The sequence below is a fragment of the Oncorhynchus mykiss genome, chromosome 23 (genome assembly GCF_013265735.2).
Source record: "Oncorhynchus mykiss isolate Arlee chromosome 23, USDA_OmykA_1.1, whole genome shotgun sequence".
NCBI lineage: Eukaryota > Metazoa > Chordata > Actinopteri > Salmoniformes > Salmonidae > Oncorhynchus > Oncorhynchus mykiss.
Window position 1 is genome coordinate 18,525,900 of NC_048587.1, and position 13,897 is coordinate 18,539,796.

At 40.8% G+C, this 13,897-nt stretch overlaps 1 protein-coding gene across 1 annotated transcript in view; it reads right to left on the reverse strand.

The window, feature by feature from the left end:
• Positions 1-1,466: 1,466 nt before the first annotated feature.
• The window catches only part of LOC110502386 (melanopsin-A-like), a 74,165-nt gene continuing 61,734 nt past the window's right edge, over positions 1,467-13,897 (reverse strand). The window contains exon 10 of the mRNA XM_021580372.2: positions 1,467-3,750. Within this exon, the coding sequence (XP_021436047.2) occupies positions 3,517-3,750 (234 nt within the window). The 3' untranslated portion in view covers positions 1,467-3,516. The remainder of the gene's footprint in view (positions 3,751-13,897) is intronic.

Below are 13,897 nucleotides of genomic sequence, written 5' to 3' on the forward strand. Positions count from 1 at the left end.
AAAAATACTGATGCATCACAAGGGGAAGGATACATTGAGTAAAATGTATTTATTTAGAAAAATAAATTAGAACAACACTGATTGGACATACTATAGGCAAAGTAACAAATCTACAATAAATAATTTTTCATATTTCTAAACATATCGTCCTTTTCCTGTAAGATTGTAAGCTTGTCAATAATGCAAACACACAAACAAATGTAGAATTAAAATGGGATTTAAGCTCAACACCATTATACTACAGAACAACAAAATAGATTGTAACTTGCCATTTGATAAGACTGAATAACATTTATTTGGAAAACATACCGCAATTGAATCTATTTTAGAAACATTTTCACCTCTGAGATACTGAGAGCAGGGGGTGAAAATGAGTTTTCACCGTTAGGATTACTTTTGAATCAACCTTTCAATCCTTTTCCAACTGGAATGAAGCTGAACTCCTGCCTACTTTTCTGGCCAGGCGAAGTTGTGAATCACTAACCACGTTTCCATCCAGTTGTTATGCGAGTACAAGTCATACAATATAAAATAAATCAATACAGTTGTGAGCCTGTGATGTAATTAGGAGGTGTTGGTAAAATTGTATAAATGTTGACAGATCATATAATTACCATCATATCGGAGAAAACTTGGAGTCATGCCATATGGTGTATGATCCTCCCACTTTGATTCGGGAAACCATGCAGTTTTATTAGGCTACAGATTAAATAAATTCTGATTACCTTCAAACGCCTTTCCAATAAATAAAGAGGGTCTTATTCGGGTGATATGATGATCGATGCTTGACTGCCGTTTGACAAATAAAAAGTATCCATATTCATCTCATGTAAACATTTTTTTTTAAGAGTTTAAAATGCGATGGAAACACATTGAACTTTAGATTTTGATTCGGTAAATGAAAACTTAAGCAAAAAAGTACTTTTTTTTGTGCACTACCTCATCACATGCTGATTTTTTAAAATCAGCAACAAGTCCGTTTGCTAAAAACACTCCACTGATGAAAAAAAATAGATTTTTTTATGTTTGCATGAACATCTGTTACCAATTAGATGGAAACCTGGCCACTGGGAACACTATTTACACCTCACTGTGGTGCTTAATCATATTAGCTAGCATGTAGCAAGTTAAATAATACATTTCACACCTCAGAATGGTGGGTCACTATGTAGGACAGTTTCCCTTTCCCAAAACAGTATATGGATGCCACTGCCCACTGAGTTGCCAGTAAAACATAACCAAGCATACAAGATCTGACAAACAGGATTTCATGATAGAGCGCCAATGCAATTGCCAAGGAGTAATTTTATGGGCAATCAAGGGTATATTTACTCTGATGTATCAATCAGCAGGACGTGTTTTTCCCACTTCCTGGGGACAAGGCTCAGTGGGAAACATCCTGTATCTCACTGAGGTACAGGGTGTTTATCTGCTCATACGGGCAGATAAGTTGCAAACACTGGGGGGGGGGGGGGGGGGGGGGGGTCATTTTCTGTTCGCATTCGACCATTCCAAATTGGAAAACAAAACAAACACCTCTTGCACTTCGCTCAATATTTTATGTTTTATGTTTCTGAGCTATTATAGACTAAGGTGAAATCTTTCATATTCTATAATATCATTATAGTCACATGTATTATAGTTGTGCTCTGTATTGAAACTCACTACAGACCCATTTTAGTGTAAGCTATTTAACAGCCGAGGTATAACCAACAATAATATCCCTTTTGCCCACCCATACAAGCACAGGGAATATTGGAACCATCATCCGTTATTTCAACTGTTCCATTAGAGCACTTAGCTCCATAATGAATTGTCTGATACCGATTCTCCCATGAATTACAATCACAAAGACCCCCGCGGTACAGAAATATAAATACGTATGATTATCTTACTGTGGAAATCTTTTTAAAATATTGAAAATGTTGTAAATTCAATACTTACTGGTAATAAATGTAGCTTCTTACAAAGCAAATTCAATTTTACATTGCGTTATTACAAGCATAATCTAAAAAGCAGGAGACCATAATAAATAGGAGACCAGACACTCAACAGATGCACATGGACTGTTTACCTGTACATATGAATACCACTTTTTGTGTTCTCATTACAAGTGTTATCAATCACTCTCAACCATTGTGTCCTGTAGCCTGTCAGTCTATTTGGTTCCATCAAAACACAGTAGTATTAGTTAACACTAGTCTGGTGATTGAAGTCAGAGGAACGGATGAGAAACTGAGGCTGGAATTCAAATCCGCCATAGATAATGTTATTGCAGTGTCTTTGTTTACCAACTAAGCTACTGCCCATGGACCAACCACTTCTTATTCTGTAAACTGGACGCATCTACAATAGTTAAAACCATTCAGTGATTTGTCTATGGGGAAAAGAGCTATACTGCGTAAATACAGCAATATAATACTCTATTACCATCCAGAAGGAATTTGTCTTGCTCAATCAAATTGCAGGTTCTATCGAATTCAGCCCTGAGTTGTGGATTTATTGTGCAGCGTCCTACACATTCTAATGCTCAAGACATTTAAGGCCAGGGTATTGATTGAAGTCCTTAATGTGGGTCCAGGCTGTAGTCAGCCCAGATCCTGTCACACAGGCCACGGGCCTCGAGAAAGAATCTGGGCTGACTACAGCCTAGACCCACATTAAGGACTTCAATCAATACCCTGGACCAGTGGTTCTCCAACCTCTCCCCGGGGAACACCAGACTCTTCACAATTTTGTTGTAACCGTGAACTACTGTAACTCACCAGATTCACATAGTCAAGGGCTTGATGATTAATTTACTATTTGAATCAGGTGTGCAAGCTGTGGAATAGTTGAATTACATTGAACAGCTGGGGGGCCCCGGTGAGAGGTTTGAGAACCCCTGCCCTAGACAGCCTGACATTTCCAGCATCTCCCAGCTAAGATAGATTCCAGCTCAGCCTCTTTTAGTCATGTCTGCATTACTTCACACAATAGTTCTACTTAATCGGTTTCAGCCTTTAGCAGATCTTAGATGAGGGGACCTGGGCTAGGGGAAATGTTTGAAATGGGTTTGAAACAGTTGGGCTGCTGTCTGATTTTACAGACGTCCTTACGATTGTAGCTCACTCAAGAGGACCAGGTGAAAGCTTAGCAGACGACACAACCAATCCCATTTCCCATTCCCCCCCCCCACTGTGGCCTCCCTGTTGATGGCGGAGTACATTGATTTAGTTTTATGGTACTTTTCCCTGACATTTTGCAATGTGGTGTAGAGAACAGTATGTTGAGACCTGAAATTAGTTCCTGGTTCGGGGGCCCCATGGCGGCTGGATCCCCAAAGCGACCGTTTATGTCGCATGCTTGGAGCCGGCCCTGGTTGTACCACATTAACAAAACAACAAAACAAAACCTTTTCAGTAAAGAACGTACAGCAAGAGTATTCACATGGGGGTTAACTTGACTTGTAGAAAAGTTTCATGTTGAGTACAGACCCTGGCATTTATTATAATTTATCATGTACTGTGGTTGTGATCAGATGAGTGGTGTAGAGGCATCACTGGGAAGTGTTGACCTCTGCTGGACACTCTCCTGTGGCTCCTTAATAACAGACCCCACATCTATACTGCCATTGGATGGCCTTGTACGGGAACCACGGGAACTGGCCCTAAGGACAGGTAAGAAAGGACTGGTCTCGGAGGTGATGATGATGCTGGGAATCTGGCCAATCATTCCTCTCGTTACGATGGCGTCTGACGAATCACCAGCCTGTCGAAGTCAAACAAAAGGTGAGATGAGAAACAATGAACATAAAATGCCAAATGATAGATTTTTGCACCCAATTATCTATGCAACATGGCAATTTGGATTCCTGGTTTAATATTATTTTCCCTAAAAGATTGTCTTGTATCCTTCGAAGCAAATCTCAAAGATATCTTTTCCTTTGTCTCCAGCAAAGTCATGTTTTTGCGGTATGGGAGAAAAGGGACAAAAGATAGAGCTAGAAACACCATATTTTACGACAAACAATTTATATACAGTATGTCCTCTACTATTAGCAACTGTAATTTCCTTTCTAGGGTAAATTAGTTGAAATTAAATACACAGAGAACAGAACGGAACATTACTTTTGTGCCTGACGACGGGGCAGGTATTAAAGGCGCTACATGGTCAACCCGACATTTTCATTGGCCATGCAGCATTTACGTGATACAGCCTCTACAGAAGTCGGCTTAAATTGGCTTTAACACAGCTTTGGAACAGCTGGCAAGAAGTGCGCAATATATGTATTATCGCCATGTTTATTGTTTGAAATGCTCATTACTTTAAACAAATGTACTTTTAGCCATAATTTCATGTTTGTGTCGATTTGAATAATTCATGCTGTAAGTTAGAAATTGTAATTTAAAATTAACCATGCGTCAACATCGCCTTACAATATTAATTGGACTAAAATTAATCACATCATCTCACTTCAATGGGAATGTAGTAAGATATGTTTTTCACCATTTTCAATTACTATTCATGCGTAGTCCTACCAACCAGGTGCCCTCCAGCTGTCCTTGCCATGCGCGTTACTCATGTCTTGATAGAATCAACGTTTTTATACTTTTCACAAACGGCAAACTCATCATGCTTATCACATTTCTATGGTTTGACCACCAGAATCATAATGATATATATATTTTTTAAACACTAACCTGTCCATAAAAGCTTATGTGAGAAGCTGATGGATCAAGTCAATTGATTAAGGCATTATTCTAATGATGCCATATATCATTTTCAAACATTCAGTCACTTGTTGATATTTTGCTAACTTTACAAAAGCAATATGAACTAGAGGAGACATTGGCCTGTGCTTAAATGTTATTTTATTCCAGGTCATCAGTTAACATTGTGTTACTTTCGTCCCAGGTCATCAGTTAACATTGTGTTACTTTCGTCCCACCCGTATCTCCTGTAACTTCTCCCAGGCTAACACCCAAGACTAGCTATTATAATACTTGAAACCTTTGCTGTCATTTAGTTAAGAAAATGACATAAGAAAATGTCAGTTTTGTCAACAACTCTTCAACCAAAAATCCCTTCCAGGTCCGTTTAAATTGTTGTTGTTTTTTTAATTCGCTCAAAACCACTTTTTGTTGATAATTTGGCGATACATGGGTAGACTGGGTTGTTTTTTTTGTTTTTTTTTGCAGGGACCTCGTCCTCCACATTAGTAATGGGATGACTTCACTATGTCATTCTAGCTTCTATGTTATCTGAGAAAAGTGTTATGTTCACCCGCCTTACTTTCATTCCGACTCTCCTCCACCTACAATCTAAATCAAATCAAATTTTATTTGTCACATACACATGGTTAGCAGATGTTAATGCGAGTGTAGCGAAATGCTTGTGCTTCTAGTTCCGACAATGCAGTAATAACAAGTAATCTAACTAACAATTCCAAAACTACTGTCTTGTACACAGTGTAAGGGGATAAAGAATATGTACATAAGGATATATGAATGAGTGATGGTACAGAGCAGCATAGGCAAGATACAGTAGATGGTATCGAGTACAGTATGTACAAATGAGATGAGTATGTAAACAAAGTGGCATAGTATAGTATAAAGTGGCTAGTGATACATGTATTACATAAGGATACCGTCAATGATATAGAGTACAGTATATACGTATGCATATGAGATGAATAATGTAGGGTAAGTAACATTTATATAAGGTAGCATTGTTTAAAGTGGCTAGTGATATATTTACATCATTTCCCATCAATTCCCATTATTAAAGTGGCTGGAGTTGAGTCAGTGTCAGTGTGTTGGCAGCAGCCACTCAGTGTTAGTGGTGGCTGTTTAACAGTCTGATGGCCTTGAGATAGAAGCTGTTTTTCAGTCTCTCGGTCCCAGCTTTGATGCACCTGTACTGACCTCGCCTTCTGGATGATAGCGGGGTGAACAGGCAGTGGCTCGGGTGGTTGATGTCCTTGATGATCTTTATGGCCTTCCTGTGACATCGGGTGGTGTAGGTGTCCTGGAGGGCAGGTAGTTTGCCCCCGGTGATGCGTTGTGCAGACCTCACTACCCTCTGGAGAGCCTTACGGTTGAGGGCGGTGCAGTTGCCATACCAGGCGGTGATACAGCCCGCCAGGATGCTCTCGATTGTGCATCTGTAGAAGTTTGTGAGTGCTTTTGGTGACAAGCCGAATTTCTTCAGCCTCCTGAGGTTGAAGAGGCGCTGCTGCGCCTTCTTCACGATGCTGTCTGTGTGAGTGGACCAATTCAGTTTGTCTGTGATGTGTATGCCGAGGAACTTAAAACTTGCTACCCTCTCCACTACTGTTCCATCGATGTGGATAGGGGGGTGTTCCCTCTGCTGTTTCCTGAAGTCCACAATCATCTCCTTAGTTTTGTTGACGTTGAGTGTGAGGTTATTTTCCTGACACCACACTCCGAGGGCCCTCACCTCCTCCCTGTAGGCCGTCTCATCGTTGTTGGTAATCAATCTGTACATGTAACAATGCGCTGGTTACTTAAAGGGATACTTTGGCAATGAAGCCCTTTATCTACTTCCCCAGAGTCAAATGAACACATATATACTATTTGTATGTCTCTGCATCCAGTATGAAGGAAGTTAGAGGTAGTTTGACAAGCCAATGCTAACTGGAAGCCAGTCATTGTGTTAACAGTATTTAGCAATTGCGTAACACTAGTTAGCAACTTCCTTTTTTAAATAAAATGTAACCCCTATTTTACCAGGTAAGTTGACTGAGAACACATTCTCATTTACAGGAACGACCTGGGGAATAGTTACAGGGATGAATGAACCAATTGTAAGCTGAGGATGATTAGGTGACCATGATGGTATGTGGGTCAGATTGGGAGTTTAGCCAGGACACCAGGGTTAACACCCCTACTCTTACAATAAGTACCATGGGATTTTTAGTGACCACAGAAAGTCAGGACACCCGTTTTAACATCCCATCTGAAAAACAGCACCCTACACAGGGAAATATTCCCAATCACTGCCCTGGTGAATTGGGATATTATTATTATTTGTATTTTTTTTACCTGAGGAAAAGGTGCCTCCTACTGGCCCTCCAACACCACTTCCAGCAGCATCTGGTCTCCCATCCAGGACCAACCCTGCTTAGCTTCATAAGCAAGCCAGCAGTGGGATGCAGGGTGGTATGCTTCTGGTAAAGCAGAAACCAAAAATGAGTTCATCTGACTCTGGGGAAGTAGGAAAAGGGCTTCATTGCCAAAATCCCGAAGTATCCCTTTCAGACAAGAAGGTTACAGAAACAACAGTAGGAAGGTTTGTTGGGGAGAATGGGTGGGCACATAACGCAAACTTCTAGCAATCGAAAGGTTGCATGTTCAAATCGTGTCAGGGACAACTTAAGTATCTTAGCTAATTAACAACTTTAGCTAACCACAGCCATAACTTTTTGCAACTACTTAGCATGTTAGCTACCCTTACCCCTAACCCAGCGAACATTAGCCACAAATGCTAACGCAACCAGACTGTATGATCACTAAGACGTATGATACAGTAAGACTACTTTTCCACCACCGGACCATTCGTAACATATCATAAAATTGGAGGAAGTACTGTAATATATCATCAGAAATGGAGGGACTCAAGAAAAGTAATATAATGTGAATGAGTGTGAGAAAGTATTGTTGTCTCTGCAGCTCAGAGTGAAAGTCTGTCTCACGTCATTACAATCTGCCACTGCCATTCCTGCTCTGACATTATCAGCACTGACTACAAATTAAAGAGCAAGTGGCAATATTTCTCCCCCTGTAGGCCTAGCCTGCCATGAGGCATGTCACAGAACAGTTAATTATGTCTCTCATTGATAAGGATGGTTAATCTGCTGTGACATTTGAGATTAAACTGCAGTGATTTAATAAGTCATCCACATGCCTGCTGTCTGCTCATGGCCAAACCCTGCCAGACCTCACAGGAATGCATTAGCATCCGTCAACACTAAACACACGGAGGCTAGGGCGGAAATAAAAATGATGAATCGTCTTTGGCTAAGGGAAGACACTATGGGAAACCATTACCTAGCTGGGCTAAAAAAACAGGGAAGACATGTCATGTTATATTGCAGACTCAGCCAAGGTTTAGTAGTGCTGTTTTTTTGTCTATTGGAGGTAGGTAAATGGCCACAATGGTCGATACAAAACAAGCAGAATTGACTGACACTTTTGACATTATTAGTACTTACAGCTAGAGGCAAGCTGCAGTGCCTGTGGCCTATACCTGTCATGGAAATGTCATTCAGAGCTCTAGAAGATACACAATTCAGGACTTTGAGGTTGGTTCCTGCTATCATAATGAGTGACATATTGTAATTATGCTGTGAGTCACTTCAATGTTACACTCAATTAAATACCAGTCACATGTAAGTAAAGGGTTTCTAACACAATTTAGCCTTCATCAAATATTTTATCTTGAATGGGCGGATGGCGACCACAATAATCAGTCCATGTGACACGGTATTACGCATCTCCAAACATTTATCAAGTCACACCACAGATCACTTGTTACCAAGGCCCAAAGCTGTTAGACCATCTAAAACACTCAGGTTTAACTCAACCATTAAATTAAGAGGCAAAGAGGATTTTCTAATTCAACCTGAAAGAGCGAATGTCCCTAAAAACCAACTAATCCCTTTGAAAATGGCCTATGTGGCATCAATATGAGTCAGAAACATTTATTCTAGTGTAAATATTGACTACAAAGTGTACTGTAAATAGGATCATTTTGGTCATAGTCATTCTCGCCTAAAACAGAGTTTGGAACGAGTAAATGAAGGTTGGGTTTGGATTACAATTATGTCAACAAATCATGCCCCCTTTTGCCAAGCTCCACATGCAAATCGCCTCTTCACTTCCCTTCATTGAATTGGGCTCCGTTGATTCATCGCACCCAACATGTTCAAAGGATCATGGCCGTTTTAGACTGAAAAGCCCTACACCGAATGACCATGAAATGCAGGATTTTGATTATCATTATCATCGCTAGCATAGCTGAAGTTCACTAGCTAGCTGGCTAATGTTAGCCTACCTCAATACAACTCAGATTTTGCTTGGAAACATGATAACATTTCAAAATAATATTTTTTTGTCATTATTGTGATGTGGCCAGATTGACTTTAGATGCACTATAACCTTAGCCAGCTAACTAAGATTGAGGGAACCACTGTATCTTAGCTAGCTAACATTAGTATTGCTAGCTATTTTTGACTAACTTTGCTAGTAACAGTAATGGCAAAGTTGTTTCCTACTAATTTGCCTACTTTAGCAATATCATTGTATTTCCATGTCACTAAGTTAGTGTAATTTAGACGAAACAGTCACATTAGCCACCGAGGTGCAACCCATGTGAAGGGCAGAAATAAATATTGGATGCAGCCATGTTGCCACTAGCTAGCTCTTTTCTGACTACAACAGTTGACTAACTAGCAGCAACAAACTCAAACCAACCCAGGGCCATAGCAAAATATGTCACAGTTGGTTGCAAAGTGTAACGGCTTCACCGGCCTCAATCTAATCCAACGGAGCCAGTCAGTCTACATCTGTAAAGCATTAAATTAGCTTCCAAATAAGATTATGTTATTTCTCAAGTTGTCTTATAATTGAGGGAGGATGACAATTGTTGACCCTGTTTTTCTGTTGTGCAAAGTGCAGAGTTGGGTGCCAGACTGATCTCCGGGTCATGAACAGATTCTACCAGAAGGAGACCTACCAGAAGGAGTAAGGTGGGTATCATAACATGTCCGTCAATGTGATTGCAGCGGTTTACCGACCTCCGAAAATCATTTCATTCACTGTTTCACTCGCTATTTTCACAACTTGTCAGACAAGACCTCAGAATAAAAGTGTGTCATGCGACACAAGTACCCTTGTGACACCTCCTCCGTTGTCTCGTTCGACTTATGAAAAGGACACGCCACTATGAGGCCTCTGATAGTGACTCCAACAAGGGCTGGTCATTTGTCTTATGTAAAACGTTGTATTAAAAAATACCTGGCTTGATAAACTAGCAGGTTCATTCCCCAGCCAAGCAGATACAACTAGTAGAATACTTTTGGTTGTGAAATGTATTTGCAAAAAGCTTTGTCCTTTCTAAAGAACAAAATACAATTTAACACTTGGCTGTCTATTTTATCACCCTATCATAGGTACTCCCAGTCAACACCACCTCATAAAATTGTCGTCTGCAGTTGTTCGAGAGATGTCCAGTTTGCAGCTGAACATGCAGCATAGAGAAGACCAGCAAGGGGGCACTCATCAGCATCATGCAGACACCCTCTCTGTGAGCGTTCCTATGAATGGAACAGTAGCCACATGTTGGCAAGTATCCAGCCAGCAACATTCACCTGTCAGCGGCAACAGCTTTCACAGGGTCATCATTTGTTCACAACCCACTTAATTTCTTTGATACATTTGATAACCCAATTGTGAAACATAATTTCATCTAAAAAGACACTATTCGTTGCTTTTTTTTTTTTTTTTACTTCTTAGATGCATATAATGTCCAGGGCATAACCTAGTCTGGTGGAACCAGCCTGATTGTCTGAAGTGAAATAGAAAGGTAAACACAGTGATCAGGTAGGTTCCACCAGGTTATTCAAAACCACCATTGATAATGTGATCAGTGCTCTGTGTGTATGTGTCATCTATCCCTAACTGCCATTGGTAATAGAACAGTGACTGTGTTCACAGATGCATGAGATGCAGCGAGACCTGGCACTGAACACATCCACAATGAGGTGATCACAAATGTCCAGTAATAGCAACTCCCTTTTTTGTGCGTCCCTGCTGAACAATGCCTCAACTCTGCCTATTTCTACAGATTGACTGGAGATGCTTTTGCCAGACGGCAGCCTCAGTTGTTTGATGGGGAGACCATAATTGAATAGGTTTAATCTGTTTTTGCAATATGTTTGTGTGTCAGATATCACATATCCCTAACTGCCATTGGTAATAGAATAGTGACCGTGTATGTGTCAGTGGAGGCTGGTGACTTTAAAAAACAGGAGGATGGGAGACCCACGCTATAATCTAGGACCCTACGGAGACGACAAAGCATGTTTCAAAAATGGTGAAAGACTCATTATTTTAACCTAAAGCATTTAATAAAGACATTTATAGTACCATATTATGGGGAATAGGAATGAGAGGGCTACTTACATTTAGTTGGGAAGGGATCACAGCAGTGATTGTATGAGGGTATGAGGCATGAGTTGAGGTGTTCAGAGGTGTGATTTCAGTGCAGGACAGGGTTTGAGGTGACCAAAAGTATGTGTACACCTGCTTGTAAAACATCTAATTCCAAAATCATGGGCATTAATATGGAGTTGGTCCCCCTTTGCTGCTATAACAGCCTGCACTCTTCTGGGAAGGCTTTCCACTAGATGTTGGAACATTGCTGTGGGGACTTGCTTCCATTCAGCCATAAGAGCATTAGTGAGGTTGGGCACTTATGTTGGGTGATTAAGCCTGGCTCGCAGTCAGCGTTCCAATTCATCTCGAAAGTGTTCAATGGGTTTGAGGTCAGGGCTCTGTGCAGGCCAGTCAAGTTCTTCCACACCGATCTCGACAAACCGTCTAAAATGTAATTGTATGCTGTAGCGTTAAGATTTCCCTTCATTGGAACTAAGGGGCCTAGCCCAAACCATGAAAAACAGCCCCAGACCACTATTCCTCTACCAAAACTTTACAGTTGGCACTATGCAATCGGGCAGGTAGCGTTCTCCTGGCATCCGCCAAACCCAGATTTGTCCGCCAGACTGCCAGATGGTAAAGCGTGATTCATCACTCCAGAGAACACGTTTCCACTGCTCCAGGGTCCAATAGAGACAAGCTTTACACCCCTCTAGCCGACGCTTGACATTGCGCATGGTGATCTTAGGCTTGTGTGCGGCTGCTTGGCCATGGAAACCCATTTCATGACGCTCCCGTTATTGTGCTGACGTTGCTTCCAGAGGCAGTTTGAAACTTGGTAATGAGTGTTGCAACCAAGGACAGACGATTTTTACATGCTACGCGCTTCAGCGCTCGGCAGTCCCATTCTGTTAGCTTCTGTGGCCTACCACCTACCACGCGGCTGAGTCGTTGTTGCTCCTAGATGTTTCCACTTCCCCATAACAGCACTTACAGTTGACCGGAGAAGCTCTAGCATGGCTGTGTGCTCGATTTTATACACTCGTCAGCAACTGGTGTGGAAATATTGAGTCCACTAATTTGAAGGGGTGTCCACATACTTTTGTGTATATAGTGATAGGCTACAAAAGCTATGGGACATTTATTTAAAAAAAAAAAGTTTTATACTAGACCTAATAGCCTATTCGGGGAAAGAAGCAGGCTTGCTCTTGCCAAATGCTGAATGCAAAACAGGCCTACAGCAGCATAGAAAATGCATGTCGGGGAAAGTTGAGGAGAGAAAGTGCATTGTTGTGATAACGTTGTACCGATGCATTGCAAATAGTTGCACAGGACATACAGAGATGAGCACAGTGAAAAAGAAGACCCAAAGGAATTGACAAGCTTTAGAAAAATGGAAATCACTTAAACCACTTCAGCAATGAGGCAATGACATGCTGTGAAAGTTGCAGGCTAAGTGGCATTTTTTGCTTTTGAATTGTTACATTTATATAAGAGTTACTATATTATTTTTCATTAAGCCTAGATGTACATGCATCCTACTGCATTGAAGTATTATTTGCAGTTGTCACTACGACAATGAACACTGAAAGCACTGAAGGGTCACTCTGAACCAGTATCTATCTGTGTGTTACATGCTGACTAGACGGGGGCCGCACATGCGTCCATGTGTGCAGCATCCACACCAGTCGCAATCAGGACATGCAGGTTGAAATATCAAAACGAACTCTGAACCAACTATATTAATTTGGGGACAGGTCGAAACACATTAAACATTCATGAACATTTAGCTAGCTAGCTTGCTGTTGCTAGCTAATTTGTCCTGGGATATAAACATTGGGTTGTTCTTTTACCTGAAATGCACAAGGTCCTTTTTTTCTGTATCTTTGTAGAATTTTTACCCATTGAGTCAACACAAAATCATGTGTTCTCTACTCTGACAATTAATCTACAGATAAAGGGGAAACCTAGTTAGTTTCTAGTAATCTCTTTTTCTTCTGTGGACTTTATATGGCGGTTGGCAACCACTACCAACTGGACTGGAGTGTGGACCTCAGTACATATTTCAATCACCCACGTGGGTATATGCTCCTAAAAACCAATGAGGAAATGGCAGAGATGGGACTTGCAGCACGTCATGCATCAACATAGAACCAAATTCTATTTTAGTGCCTGGCTACGCATACGCACACGAGCAGTTTGGATGAAATTATTGAATAACATGTATGTATACATTTATTTTGCAATGCTCGCACACGCAACGTGTTAGAGACCTCATGAATATCTTGTGGTACCACCTTATAGGCAGAGGCAAGTAGGATGCATTGATCAGTTGATTGACAGGTGCAGGACTCTAAAAGGATAAACGTTCCTCTAGTATGGATACTCACCAATGTTATATAGTTATGTAGCCTATAGTTTATCATTCTAGTTATTGTTACAGTTATTGGCTTGCTGGATGGCCTGGGCCTTAAAGAACTCTACCACAACACAAGTAACGTTATTATCATAATAGAACTAGCCTACTAGTAGGTCTGTCTAGCTAACGATAGTGAGCTTGAATTAAATAAATATAAAATGACACGTATCCACTTGTTTACATGACTTTTATACTTTATAAATGGACTCTTTCAAATAATTTAATCTGGCAAGTTTGCCACCAGCACACTGCAGTAGGGAAGTCAAGTGGAAGTCGAATCCATAATTTCAATTGTTTTGCTGTAGCACATACAGTAGGA